Source organism: Citrus sinensis, chromosome 7 (genome assembly GCF_022201045.2).
Source record: "Citrus sinensis cultivar Valencia sweet orange chromosome 7, DVS_A1.0, whole genome shotgun sequence".
In the NCBI taxonomy this organism is placed as follows: domain Eukaryota; kingdom Viridiplantae; phylum Streptophyta; class Magnoliopsida; order Sapindales; family Rutaceae; genus Citrus; species Citrus sinensis.
In genome coordinates this window covers 8,605,635-8,620,072 of record NC_068562.1, presented here as the reverse complement: position 1 = coordinate 8,620,072, position 14,438 = coordinate 8,605,635, and the positions used below count along the sequence as shown (strand labels likewise).

Sequence of the window (14,438 nt, the reverse complement as noted above, 5' to 3'; positions counted from 1 at the left end):
ACTATCATTTCATTTGCTTGATTTTATAGTATTAGAATTGATAATTTTTTTTTTCTGTTTATTAATTCCCATCACGTGGTTTAGTTAGTAGTCACATATTGCTTACTGTTATTATTTCTATATTTGATTGTAAATTATCTCCTGATTTTAGTATATGTTACCATGTGGCTATTGATTTCGAGTCTATGATTAAAATAAGCTACATCCATATTAATCTCTAATCCGAGATCAATAAAAGCCACATCCATATTGATCTCTAATCCGGGATCAGTAAAAACCATTGATAACTTCTTGCTCGACAAGTGGTGTGGTGTAACTGATTCTATTTTCTGGCACTTATAATCTCAACTTCAATTTTCTTTGTGCAGCATTGAGCAGTTTCTCGTCCTCCTCCACTAACAACCTCATCCTTGTATAAGATCTGAAAATAGAACTTCTGGAAGGCACGTCCAATAGTCTATAGTCATCTTGTCTACATGAGGCGACATCCACAGCAAACCATCCACAACTTGTGCAGCCGCAAAGTTCTTGAATGGAATACTTATTGAAAAGTTCAAATGCTTCACGCCAGATAATGGGGGAGGTAAAATTTGCCTCAGTTCTTTCGGAACTATAACACACTGACCGGTGTCGCTTTGCAAATTCAACACTTTCGAGGATTGGAGGAACTTTGTAATAAAGCTCAGTGAACTTGGCATACGGCATACCATTGCGGGTTAAAATTACTGGTGTAGTAGAAATTTGGTGCCAAAGACACTCATGCGCTACACTAGTCATACTTTTACACCACCATATACATAGTTAGATCCTTACGACATGTCGGTCGCTGTTATACTTCTACGGGTAACGTCCCTATAATTGAAAGTTGTGCGACTAGCCACTTATACTTTTATGCCAACCGTAAGGTTTTAGATGAAGTCCATATTAAATAAAAATTAGATTAAAAAAGATGGGAAAATTTTTTTTTTCTTAGAAAATTAGAATATAATGTTTCTTCAGTGAAAAAATATATAATCTTAATCATCATTCTTAACTTCTAATTCTAATCAAAGAAAGAGCAAGTGAATGCACAATGTCTTTCAAATACAAACGATGCTCGATATACGTACATACAGTAATGTTGATGACTACTATGTAATTTTTGGGTACTTTTTCAGTTGATTACTTGTCATATTTCCAACTACTGACACTCGTGGTGACACGGAAACCATTTTTCTCAAAATTTCAACTGAAATTTCAGAGCACTCAAAAATCAATATGGCCAGCGGCCATTCCCCACTTGACCTTATTCTGTATATCATCAGATTACCAGTGTATATTTGTATAATTCATCTACTGGAGAGCTCTCCTGTGGTCAAACCAACAATCAGTAATATGTCAAGCATCAGTCCCTTCAGTGATATTTTGCTTATTATGCAGATCTCTTGTCATTTTCATTTTCCCACTAACCAAGTCCGCACCAAACAGTGTGATAATATATTTCTTCAATATTTGTCAAAGTTTAATGCTACAGTGACTATTGGATTTGCACAAAAGGGAATATTCCATAATATGGTAAACATAACAGATCGCATGTGGCAAAGCAAAACTTGAAATTTTTCCATTTTATTGATTCCATCATAAGAATTAAGTAATGAGAGCATGAAGACAAGTTGCAGGCCAATTAAAGAAAAAACATGGTTGTTTTCAGGTCCTGCATTTCAAAGGTTTAATCCACATGTTTTCTGCTGGCAATGATTCAACAATTCATGGCAACAATCTCTCCTGTACTATATAAAATTGAGAACCAAAGCACAAAAAATGAAAAATGTGCTCAATACGAGTAGAAGAGGTGGAAATTTCAACGAATTGGCTGAAATGTTGGCGATTTTTGGTACTACTCATCTTGAAGATACTTGGAGTGTGAGGCAGCAAGAAGGGCAGCTCCAATGCCCGAGCCATCATTGGAGTGCTCAATGACAATGTTTTTGAATAATTCCTCACCCAGCAATTCTTCCAGGGTATTCTCCAAACATTTGCTATATTCAGCATAGTGCTCATACAATCCACCATCCATGGCTATCACTGTCTTTTGTTTGTCCCCATCCTTTGCTGCGTCTCTTCCCATCTTCTTCAGTACACCCAAAATCCCGGCAGCTGCAAGACGGGCACCACGTGTGGCAACAATGTTGCAAAGCTCAACTATTGTTTTTCTCATTGATAGGGAGGTACTAGATATCTGCAAACATAATGAAACAGAAACATAAACATCAGTGTGCACATAGAGATACCAAAGCAGGATGTCCAAATGCAAACTTAGATCTTATCCACATCTTCCCAATATGAATAAGACCAATTTCTGATCACTTATAAAGGTCACATTGGAAATCTGTTTTAAACAAAAAGTCCGACAATAAAATTATAAAGCCTCAGGCCAGTGAAGCCTAGGAGTTTCCCACAGCTACTGAACTGTCTATATACATCAATCAAAGTAGACCCAAGAATAGAGAAGCTGGGATATCAAAACTGAGATATCTGCACCAGTATATAAGATCAGAAAGTACCTCCAAAATATCCTTTAACTTGGTCTCTACCACTTTGAGATCTGAGGACGTGTCGTGATGCATAGCTGACATGTCGGGTGTCCTGCAGATTAACCCACAGTGTAACCATCCCAGATTCTATTCTTTTATATCATTACATGAATGCAAGTTCAATCATAAGGTAATGAAAACTAAAGGAAACAAACAGTAGGTTCAAAGTTTGGGAGGACAGGAAGTAGGTCATAAACTGAGTGGTTACCGTGGAGCAATTACTGTAATCAGTAATAGATTGAAGAAGATCAGAAAGGTAATGTGAACCTTTGCAAACTGCCAGACTTATAGCCCAGGCAGTGTTACTAAAATTAATTCCTCAGACAAATCAATGGTAACACGAGTACAGCCTCAGGGAATTACCTCAATGCAAAAGGAACTTCGAGTTTAGGTGGAACAGTATCACCAAAAAATGCAGCTTCTTGAGCCATCCTTAATAAAACTCTGCGTACAATCTCCCCCAAGTACATACCAGAAATCATTTTCTCAAAAATCTGTGACAAACAACAAAGAATCTGAAATGATGCACCATGTTTTCTAGACAAACAAAAACAAAGATTTGTGGCATACAAATATTTACAGTAGTTACCTGTTCACCCGGGTTCAAACTCTCAGCATCCAATGCATTATCATACTCTGATAGTGAGAGATGTGATGACCTAAAGTCACCCCACTCCATGTTTATAACCTGCAATCAGACATTGAAAGCACCCTCAGATATTTAATTTCACCTTTTCATTTTCATTTTCATTTTGATATTTCGACCCTACAGAAATTTTTGTTCACTGCTTATTGCTAGATAACAGAAAGGAAAACATATTTTACTGTAGAAAAAGAAATTGCTAACCATCTCTCCAGACTTGGATGGCACACCATGCCATTTTGGTATTGCTTGTGCACGCTCCACATATGCAGCATTTGAACCAGTACCTAGGATCACGGCAGCAACAACATCCTTGTTGGTGTATCTACCCCCGGCTAATGTTCCGACCGTATCATTGACCTAGTATCCAGTTTGCGAATTGAACAAAAATTGGAAAAAAAGAATTGTAAACTGGGGAACAATACACTCTTATGTTACATCTGAACATCAGATACCGGCAATCCTTGTGAATTAGAACGAGGAATCTTCAAGGGAAATTTACAAGGAAATTAACTACTTACAAGAGCTGACACACTCATATCAAGCCCTTGTTTTGCCATAGCTCTTGACAATTCTTCCACCACATCTCGGCCAACCTATTAATCCAACAGCAAAGAGGAATAAGGAAAGAAAATGTGTGACTTATGCTGCTACCATTATCTGATCTGAGAAAGAGAGCATAATGAAAACCGGGGGGATGGAACGGATTTTCCTAACAATTACAACTGTCCTAAGATGATTTATAAGCAAAATTATATGAAGATCTGTCAACATCAATCGGATGCCAACAAGGACATGCGATAAAGATAAATGGATTGTGCAGGGTTGTATAAGGATGAGAACAAATTTAAAAAGAAGTGTTATTTCCCCAAAAAAAAAGTTCAAATGGATAAATATTTCACTCTTATAAGTGCAGATATTTACTTAAGGCTAAATCAAGAGAAAAAATCAATACAAAATATATCTATGGATCCTAGGAAATTAGGACTAACCAGTTCATCTATAGAGAAGCCTTTTGTCCACCTAACAAGGGTCCCGGTATTAATGGATGTTTGCATTACAGGAAAAGAGAAGGTAAACCCTAGCTCCCTCTGCCTACCAGGAGATAGTTTAAACTCTTCACTTTCTTGACTAACAAACTTTCCAAGTTCTGCTGCGATGTAGTCAAAAAGAGCCTGAAATCACATTCATTATTTAGAGTTGAAAAAACTTAATAAAGCAGCTTACATTATGCTGTAAATAAGGTTGAAGGACTCAACGCTTACATCTGAAGTTCCAGTCATCAAATGTGGAGGAATTGACACCTCTGCAAATTCTTGATTAATGAGACCAACACCCTTGCCTCCCAAGTGCACCCTCAGAACACGGAAATTGGTTCCGCCTAGGTCCAGTGCATAGTAAGTACCCTTCTCATCACTGCAACATGAAGAACAAAAGAGAAGGCTAACTCAACTAAATGTTTCTTATTGCGTATTTTGAATGTAAGAAAGATTAAATAAAAAAATAACGAAAGAAGCTTGCCAATCACTAGGTAGCAAGAAGTACTGGTTAAGAAGTTGCAGATTGAAGAAGTGAAAGTAAGAGTATTAAAGGATGGAATTTATTACTACTCCAAAGGAAAACCTCGATGCCTCAAATCACTTCAACTCGGCATGCAATGCAGAGAGAGAGATAGATGTAACTTGTTGGGCATGAATTACCAAATTTCTAAATCTTTCATCTGGAGGCACATGCAAATGAGATGAAGAGATGTTGTTTAGAAAGAATAATTTACATTATTTGCACGTATGCATGTTAGAGTAAGCAGTGATTTTACTCATCTATTCTGTTCACTACAGAAAGCTCCATTGAATGGGGCAATAGAGTGCCCAAATTCAAAGACCATACACAAACAGAATTGGAAGAAGGAAAAACAAAGGCTCTTCAGGAGATTTACATGTGCAATCCATTCATAACTAAGAAAAAATAAGAATTAATGAAACATGAAGGAAATGAACAAGATGTATCCCATGCATTTCATAAACGCCATAATGAATTCAAGAAGAATTCACAGGATTCAAGTACCAAAATCTCAAACACAATAACTGGAAAGGCCTTCATGAGCAGTTGGGAACAAAACCATCACCCTTTCAATAACCATCAATAATGTTTTAAAATTGTTTCCGGCCGTTAAGATAAATCACATCTATGAAATAATGTATCAATCTATAACCTTATAAACAATGTATCAACCAATGATGTTTAAAATACTTTCTGGCCATCAAGATACATCACATCTATGAAATAATGCGTCAATCCATAACTTTGACTGGAAAACAATGTATCAATAACATGCACACAGGACAAACAAACGTTCATCATATTCCAACATGTTTTAAACAATAAATCAAAATCATAAATGCAACGCACAAAATGTAAAGCCCCAATTTAACAAATGAAAGCAGATCAAATATACATTCATTTCACATATATGTATATCGAATCATCAAGATACACGCATATCATATGAAAAAATGAAAGACAAATGTATCAATATATTGCCACCAAAATATACATAAGAAAGAATGAACTAGAATACCCAGTAGGGAGATTGTCCACATAGCTGATGATCATTTTGAGCTTGCTGCCACCTTCTGATGCAAGCCCTGCATGCATCTCAACAGTCATAGCATCAGCCACTTGCTTCAGCTTTGCAGCAGGTGTCCGACACTTCTCCTCGAACTCCTTCATTATCCCATTTGCCTTACCGCACTTCCCGCCTCTCTTAACCCTCCGACAGACCACCACAGCCGCCGCCACCCCGGCTGCCAATGCCGCACAACACACAACCACCACCGTCACCCTTCCCATTGTTTTTCAGCACCAGAAGTGAATCCTTGTCAACCCCAGAAAGAGAAAACGCCCCAAAGGCCTATAAAGGTGAAGTCTTTTTTTTTTTTTTTTTTTGAATCTTGATCACAACTCGTGATGATGATACATTGTTGGAACGAGTAAAGATTTGATTTCTATTGATTTAAGAGTTATTAATGGTAACAGATTTTCAGATATGGGAAGTTCTTGATTTCGAGAAAGAGGACTAATTCAAGATTTGGAGAGTGATTCGGCATACATTTAAGGAACGAAAACAGCAATTCTCGGAATCATTACAAGTGCTTGGCTCTGTTCTGTTTGTGTTTTATATAAGCAGCTTCTATACTCAATGCTGTGTGTCAATGTTACTGAAGTGCACGACGCTTTTATACTACACGTGTCCTTAAAGTGCTTTCTGTTCTTTTCTACCGTTCTCCATCTTTAACGGAATAATCTTAATTTATCTACAATAATAATAATAATCAATCCAATCTAGATGATTTAAATTGGGTACAAAACAGTTTCTTGAATGTCAAGGAATAACAAATAGCTGTTTGATCCGCATAAAATTGAACAATCCTATTTTAATTAGACAGTGAAGATTAGATAAAATTGGGTAGGATAAGGAATAAAAAATATCGGACACCTAGGAATATTTCTTTTTATCTTTACTTTTTTTTTTTAAATCTTTATCTTTAAAAGATGCTGCTTGAATGGTCACATTCCAATTACTGTGCAGAACCGAATCATACAAAAGACATTACATTATCTCTTTTGAAGACAATGAGAAAGTTGTAATGAAATTAACCCCCATCAAACATACCCATCAAACATAAACCGGTTTGGGAAGTTTAAACTATTTGAGGGAGACGGTGAACTAACTTCACAAAACTTATTTCTTCGAAAACGGTTTGATTTTGGTCAGTTGTGCAATTACCACTTTCAGTTGATGGTTAGCGATTCTATCATAATTTGAAAACCAGCCCCAAGTCACACAAGAACAAAATAAGGCATAACAATCGAGAGGGAGGGAGAGAGTTCCAGTATAAATTTATTACATTACATCACAAAAGTATACACAAGCTGTGTAGATTTTACGCGCACACTAGCCCTCATACCAGAAACCTTCTAAAAGTATACACAAGTTGCACAATGATAAAAAGTCATAATACCCGAACCCCTAAACTTGCCACACAACACAGCCAACCTCCATCTATCAACAGACAGCAAAGCGTAATAGGATAAATTGATGGATCATCATAACCAGAAAAAGAAAAAATATAAACCTATAGAACTATCACTGTCTGCCAAACTTTCAGATCTTGGAATCACAAGAGCTCACAGCTTCAGCACAAAAGATGGCAACTGTACAGAGAAGAACAAGGCCAAGCTACACTCCATAACTCCACTCAGAGACCATGACTATTATTAGGTTTCCGCTCATGAGGACATGCATGAGTGATGGGCATATGCCTGAAGAAAAAACAAAAGAAAATGAAAGCCAGCAATTAAAATAATACTTACCCGAACTGCTGGCTTTCTGTCTCTCCTCTGAGCCAACACGGCTGGCTTTTTCCATAATTTGATTTCCATTAAAACTTTTCTGTAATTGGATCCATTAATTTTTAAGCTCTCATGCCGTTGAAGTCAAACTCAACCTGCTATAAAAATGGCCAAACAACCAACAAAATGAGCAGTATAAAGTAAAATGTGCACAGAGAATAAAACATAAACACAATCTAAAAATAATGAAAAGCACATGCCTCATCACTGGTTTCTGCACAACAGTTTCTGAGTCAATTCCACTAGTGGACTGAAGTACGCTTCCAAGCCCGGCATTCGGCTTCACAATGAAAAGAAAGGAAGAAAATCATAGAGATTAGGTAGATTGGTCAGTGCCTGTTAAGCAAATGATACCCAAGACAAATAAACTTTCTTTCCAAGTCCAATCTTTCTTTAGGCCTTTTCTTTGTAGTTGATAATACAATCTACATGTCAGACTAAGGTTAGATCTTGGCACATTAACATGCATGTTAATGGAAAAAACAAATGCCAATGAAATTAAAACCAAAAAATAGAGTCAGTCAAGGAACTTAAATTCAAAACCTCTAACTCTTCATGCACTCTGTCTTGAAATGCTCCATTGCCATCCAGATGCCTGTTCTCCAAAAGCGATTGTGAATCTGCATCACAACAATCACTTTGAGAAGACACCGGGTTGTTACTCCCTTCAACGCTACCATTGTTTCCCTCACTGCTACCTGCTACTGATTCATTGCCAACATCCTCGCAAGAACCAACCTCACTTGTAACAGATGTGATAACACTGGAATTTGACACATCCCCACCCTCAGCAATCTCCTGATTCAAAACCCTTTTATCCGGGATGACTGGTTCTACATTGGACCCAGTCCCAGATCTCACACTACTTGGAGCCAAATGTTCCGGAGAAAGAGAATCCTGTTTCTGAGGGCTAATAGATTGTCGTTTCTCTGGCCCATCTTGATCCACAGATTCAGGATCTTTTTTCCTCTTGAGACCAGAACCAGTCTGATATTCATTACCATTTTCACTAGACCGTTGCTGGGATGCAAGTCTTGGATGCCGAGTCCGTTTATAACCTTCTGGAAAAACATAAGGAGGTATCTGCTTTCTACGAATATGAGAAACACAGATTTCCATCCCTGGCTTCCAAAACATATACATATTTATTGAAAGCTTAAATTCTTCGACCGAACCACGTATATCAAACTGCTGACCTTCCTGAACTACCTCCCCCGGCTTCCTTTGTAAACCCATAAAAAAGGCGCAATGGGCACATGGCTTGGAGGTATCTACATACTCATGAGGATAGGGATGGCATTGCAACTTCCCGTACGTATCACGCTCAATCTGCAAATATTGGAAGATATGATTAAGTATAAAACACCGAAGGGCTCATTTCTCATATTTCAACATAAATCACAATCTTCCATAAAACAAATCTAATAACAAGAAATATTACCATTAGAGTGAGTTGCCTTAACCGAGATTCTACCCAACCCTTCCAAGCAAGCAAGTCATCAGCATTTGCTGCAACTATGTCAACCTGCAGATAGTTCCTGTAGCTTTCAAAAAACAAGTATGGCTCAAATAGAGCACTCCACTGAGCTTTATTCAGCTCCACTTCCTGGTTTTAAAATAAAGGACAGATTCAGTAACCAAAAACAGAGCATGAGAAATCAAAAATCTCAATTTTCTTACCTCACAAATTGTGTTACCATATTGGAACTGATCCACCATAACACGTAGGGTGCTTGTTGATACGTTATAGCTAGAATTCATGCATGGATAAGCTGGTGTGATAATTGGCATGTGATGAGTTTTATCACGACGATTTTTACGCGGATCCCAAACAGAAAACCCAAGTTCAGCCTCCTCAATTGTGCATAGCATAACTGGGTTAGGCCAGCGCCACATTGTGTAAACCCTAAAAAACCGGGAAACAAGCATACTGGGAACTGCATTTGGGTAAAGCTGGCAAACTCGAGCCACAAGAAGTGCCCAGTTCACGCCACCAAGAAATCCAGTTACCTAAACATTGTGGAGAAAATCTAATAAAACTGAGATGCCAAATATTTCACTCAAAAAAAGCATGACAATAATTACTCACATTAGAATAAACTCCGCGTCTTTTCGCCCAAAACTTTAAACATCTGAGCGTTGTGCAAAAATGCTACAGTACATAGAAACCATTAGACTAAGGAAGACTTGCAAGATATAAATAATAAAGCAAAGTGTTAAACAAGGTCCATGGAATCCAGTAAAGCAGTCAAAAATATGAATAACTCAATATGAAGAAAATCACCTCAACATTTGGAACAAGCTTCAGTATTTGATCTGCAACTCGGCAGCCATTAAGACTCCGACCAGCAGGTTCGTCAACGTCATACAATACAGACATATCAGAGATGTCCAAATCCTGTCAGAAGTGAGCAAAAACATAATGAAACCTTTGCCAACAGTTCCTAAAGGGAAAAACAGTAAGAGAGGTCAAGCTTCCTTTAGAATCCCATTCCATGAACTACATTACTTGCAGATGACAAAGCGCAGAGGACATTCCAGCTGAATTGAGAAAGCAATAAACATCATAATAAGTATATGTATATTTGGAACCTCTGTCTTCCACATCTCTTTCCTCCCTTATCATTTTACTAAGGAAAGAACACATTTTGAATTCAGTGATCTCTCCAAGCATGAAGAAATGGCTCATTGCAGCAATAGTCATCCACTAATACAAATAGCATCCATCACAAGAACAAAAGAAGCACACTGTTTTATCAGTGAATATAATTTCGTTCACACACAAAGACAATCATATCAAATGGAACCATAGCAATAAATTAATATCATAGGGAAAATTAAGGGGTAGCGAGTCAAACATTATTTCTATAACCTCTAACCAAAATGCACCAGATCATCATCCAGCATAAATTCATTACTGTTTACAAAGACCAAGGTTAAAAATGAGCAGAAAGTGTAAATTCGTATCCTTATCCAGCATAAACTCATTTCTCTTTTCAAAGATTGAGGTTAAGAATGAGTAGCAAGTGGTATACTTTTGTATAGCACTAAAAGCTCATCTTTTTTGATTGCTTAGCGGACAACTGGTGCACTCTCTATTTTGATTTTCACCATTAATACACTTTTGAGTTTCATATTAAAAAAATAAAAAATAAAAAAGAATGAGCAGACAGTGTAATTCATACTTACTTCTCGAACAACCAACCGAGATATACTTGCATACAGAAGATCAATTGATAGTCCATCAAACTTAAATTTCATCACAGGAACATGAGCATCCAGAACAGGCTGCAGTTCTGTAACTTCTTCCATTTCTGCCAGGATGTTATGCAAAATAAAAAAGAAGTCCTCCTGGTATAGAAGCATAAGCATTAGTACCTAATTGTGAACAGCTTGGTGAATCCTATTGACTAAGTATATCATAAATTCAATGTTTACCTCCCGACTAACATAGGACGGTCCAACACATAATGCATCTATGTCAGCACCAGGGCCATGTACCTATCAAAATCAAGAATAAGATGTATCTTCAAATAGTCAAAGATTAGCAAGGAATCAATAGGCCAAAATATGAAAAACTGGAAGTAAAACAAAACAAGTTAAAAAGTAACAAGCTAGCAAGCATAAGAAGGTGAAAAAGTGTTTCTCCCCAAAACAAGATGTTGCTGGACCATAGAGTAGCAACAAAGAAAACATACACCAAGCCGGTAAGATCCAAAAGTAAAGATTAGAGCATTAGCATCCTCCACCATTTGATCAGAGTATCCCCTCAACCGAGTCAGTTGCTTCACCCAATCTTTAGCAATCTGACAGCATGAAGAATAAGATATTCTCAGCACAAGGAAAGGAAATATAATACAGCTAACCCAGTAAGAAGACGAATAGATTAGAAACTTGCAATCGCATGCCAAAGTATGGTGTCAGAAAAATCAAAATGAAATGATCTGCAAAAAAGATTCAAAAAGAATTCAACTAGACATACTAAATTTTCACCTCATACATACCATCTACTGGCACTATTGGATAAAAACATAAAATCACTGTATGGAAACAAAATAAGAATCAGAGAACTCTGCCACCAAGCAGGGGAAAAAAAAAGTTCCCCAAATCTACATATCATGTCCTAAAAGGCCAAAAAGTTCCCAAAACATAATGAATTATCTGCACATAAAGGCTAAATGACAATCTAGATTTGAAATTAAATAACCCAGAGGAATGCTATACTTGCCTGTGACTAGCACTACGACTCTTAAACTAAAATAATGAAAGCCAATTATCATTGCCACCTTGAATCAATTCTTCTAATTTTCTAGTTCATCACTAAATTCTCTAACAAAATAAAATCTCTAAGATCACCAATGCAACTCAAACAAGCTCAATTCATAGCCAAATTACAAAATGAAGAATAAACCAACTGATCGCAAAAATATCACAACATGGCCATCCCCGGGTTTAAAATTACTAATAATTTTTTTTAAAAAACTTCTTGCCTGTCTAATTCGACCCAGAACCTGTTCTCTCTTCTCATCTTCTTCTTTGCTTTCATAAAGCCCAGCTTCAACCAAAAACTTCAACACCAAAGGAAACCGAAATTAGGGTTTCCGATAGAAAGAGGGAAAAAAAAAGTAATTATAACCAAAGATAAAACAAAACCTTTTCTAATTCACGGTTTCTTTGAATATCAGCCTCCGTGGGTCCCGCCATTGATATTGGCTTCGTCACTCCGTACTGCTTAGGCGGCGGAGGCGAACTCATTCTCTCCGAACTCGACATCAAAACAGTGAAATCCCCCGCGAAAGAGAACCCTAATTTGAATTTTTTTTCCGTTTGTTTTTCTTTTTTTTTTTTAACAAAAATAATAGATGAAATCGAACAACCCAATCACGCAAATCCCAGAATAAACGCAAGAAAATTCAAAAAATCCTACACGAGAATTTAAGTCAATGATTTCAGATCTAATTGCGATGGAACCCCAAAAAAAATAAAAATTTGAAAGAAAAAAGAAAATAAAGAAAAGAGAGAGCTTTAGAGAGAGAAAGAGAGTTTTAGAGAGAGAGAGAGAGACGGAGGGCTGCGGGTGTGGGAATTGGGATGATCTTTCTAATTTGGATATTTTAATCGGGGCAACGGTGCTTTTTTATAATATCTAATGCGTTTCTCTAATTTAATTTTTGTTTCTTTTGTTTTTTGCTTTTTTTTGTTTTTTCTCTTTTTGTTTGCGCAAATTGTTTTTCGCTTTTCTGTTTGGGATTTGGATTTGTTTCGGAGAGTGGAATATTATTTAGGGGGCCGTAGCCTGTAAGGAAATCGGCCGCATTATTGGATATTCTGCTGGCTCTCCGCGCCCGATTACACGTGGCACCTTAGGGAGGGGAGATGTCTTAGAAGCTTCATCGACGCCGTTTCGGGATGCAGTCAACGTTTGCGGAAGAAGACTCCCCTCCCCTCAACAACCTGATTCATATTCTTTAGACCCAATCTCATTATTTAATTGCTTCCAAATCCTCCCTGATAATTGATAAAACAAGATTCTCAGCTGCTTGATTTTACATAAAATAAATCATTAATTTTTTTAATAAAAATAGTCATACATTTTAGCTTTTTTTTAGATAGATTTTTCCAAAAACATATTAAATAAATAATGTTAGGCATCTTAAAATTTAAATTTAAATTTGAATCCTAACTAATACAACAATAATTAAATAATTTTGTAAATTATGAAATTCGTCATCCGTAAATAATAAAGATTTTTTTTAACATACACAAAAAATCTATAAATGACATCTTTTTTTATTTCTCGCTAATGACACAACAATACTTATAGCAAAAGCACTTGACAAATGGCAAATGGTAAGTGGCCAAATAATGTCGATACAACGAATTTTGAAATACACAAGTCACACGGCTCAAGACTAACATTATCAAGACTCTACCAATGGGCCTTTGGTCTAGTGGGAGAGCCCTTACACTTAGAATAATGAGTGCAAGGGTTCGAGCCTCCATAAAAGTATTTATGGGGCTTATTTACAATCCTTCCTTAATTATCACATAACTGAGTGGAGCCAGTCTATTCCTCATGAAATGTGAGTAGAGTTGACAGCCCTCGAATATTTGAGAGGGTTTGAAGAATTTGGGCAGCGCTTCAGAGGAGTACATGCCACGATGAAGGTCCTAATTGTAGAATCTGTGTGTAAATATTAATTGTAATACCTAGAGTCCTGTATAAACAGTATTCAAAAAAAAAAAAACATTATCAAGACTCTCACTCATAACCGTCATAACCGTCATCAACGAGTGCGAACTACAGGAAACTAAAAAAAAATATCCTACGTCAATAATTAAGCTCAAACGAATTGCTTTATAAAATCAATTATGATTACGAAGTAACATTAATTCAATTTCTACAGCTTTAAAATTCTATACAAAAGCTTATTAAAATCGTAGCATGTATTCATTTGTTCATATAGTTGACGAGTTAATTGTACAAGTTGTTTGAAAACATGACAAGTTAAACTTCGGCAGGTTCTGTCAACTAGAGGCCCAAGCAATGAAGTCTTAACAGGCCATTAAGACCCAAAAGGAAGCCCACTTTCAGCAGATTTTATGTCGCAACATTGATAATTGGTAGGCAATTTATTTAAAAGTTATGAGTTATCATATCATGATGAGATAACACAATCAGATTGTGTGAAATGTGTTCTGAATTTCTAATTGTCAAAGTGTCACCATATCTAGATGGTGTCTTTTGTTTATATTTTTTTGTGGCGGAAAGATTTTGACCCTCATGACCCATCTTTGCAAACCCCTGC

At 36.7% G+C, this 14,438-nt stretch overlaps 2 protein-coding genes across 4 annotated transcripts; both read right to left on the bottom strand.

Moving 5' to 3' along the window:
• Positions 1-1,589: 1,589 nt before the first annotated feature.
• Positions 1,590-6,964, bottom strand: LOC102612701 (hexokinase-1-like). The gene is made up of 9 exons (XM_006465638.4): positions 5,795-6,964; positions 4,482-4,632; positions 4,209-4,391; positions 3,738-3,812; positions 3,421-3,576; positions 3,163-3,261; positions 2,937-3,067; positions 2,544-2,625; positions 1,590-2,218 (listed from the first exon to the last, which is right to left on the bottom strand). Exons 1-9 carry the CDS (start codon positions 6,064-6,066, stop codon positions 1,877-1,879), a joined length of 1,491 nt encoding a protein of 496 aa, XP_006465701.2. The 5' UTR covers positions 6,067-6,964; the 3' UTR covers positions 1,590-1,876.
• Positions 6,965-7,104: 140 nt separating this feature from the next.
• LOC102613009 (nuclear poly(A) polymerase 4-like) lies at positions 7,105-12,886 on the bottom strand. 3 transcript variants are annotated; one of them, XM_015531403.3, is made up of 12 exons: positions 12,283-12,885; positions 12,120-12,197; positions 11,328-11,435; positions 11,068-11,130; positions 10,819-10,980; positions 9,914-10,027; positions 9,719-9,781; positions 9,310-9,639; positions 9,071-9,235; positions 8,173-8,958; positions 7,830-7,909; positions 7,105-7,727 (listed from the first exon to the last, which is right to left on the bottom strand). In XM_015531403.3, exons 1-12 carry the CDS (start codon positions 12,400-12,402, stop codon positions 7,700-7,702), a joined length of 2,097 nt encoding a protein of 698 aa, XP_015386889.2. In that variant the 5' UTR covers positions 12,403-12,885; the 3' UTR covers positions 7,105-7,699. The 3 variants fall into 3 exon arrangements, with proteins under 3 accessions (XP_015386889.2, XP_006465702.2, XP_024957706.2); XM_006465639.4 differs by having other exon boundaries at positions 7,105-7,724; XM_025101938.2 differs by having other exon boundaries at positions 7,105-7,909; positions 12,283-12,886.
• Between the last annotated feature and the right edge of the window lie 1,552 nt (positions 12,887-14,438).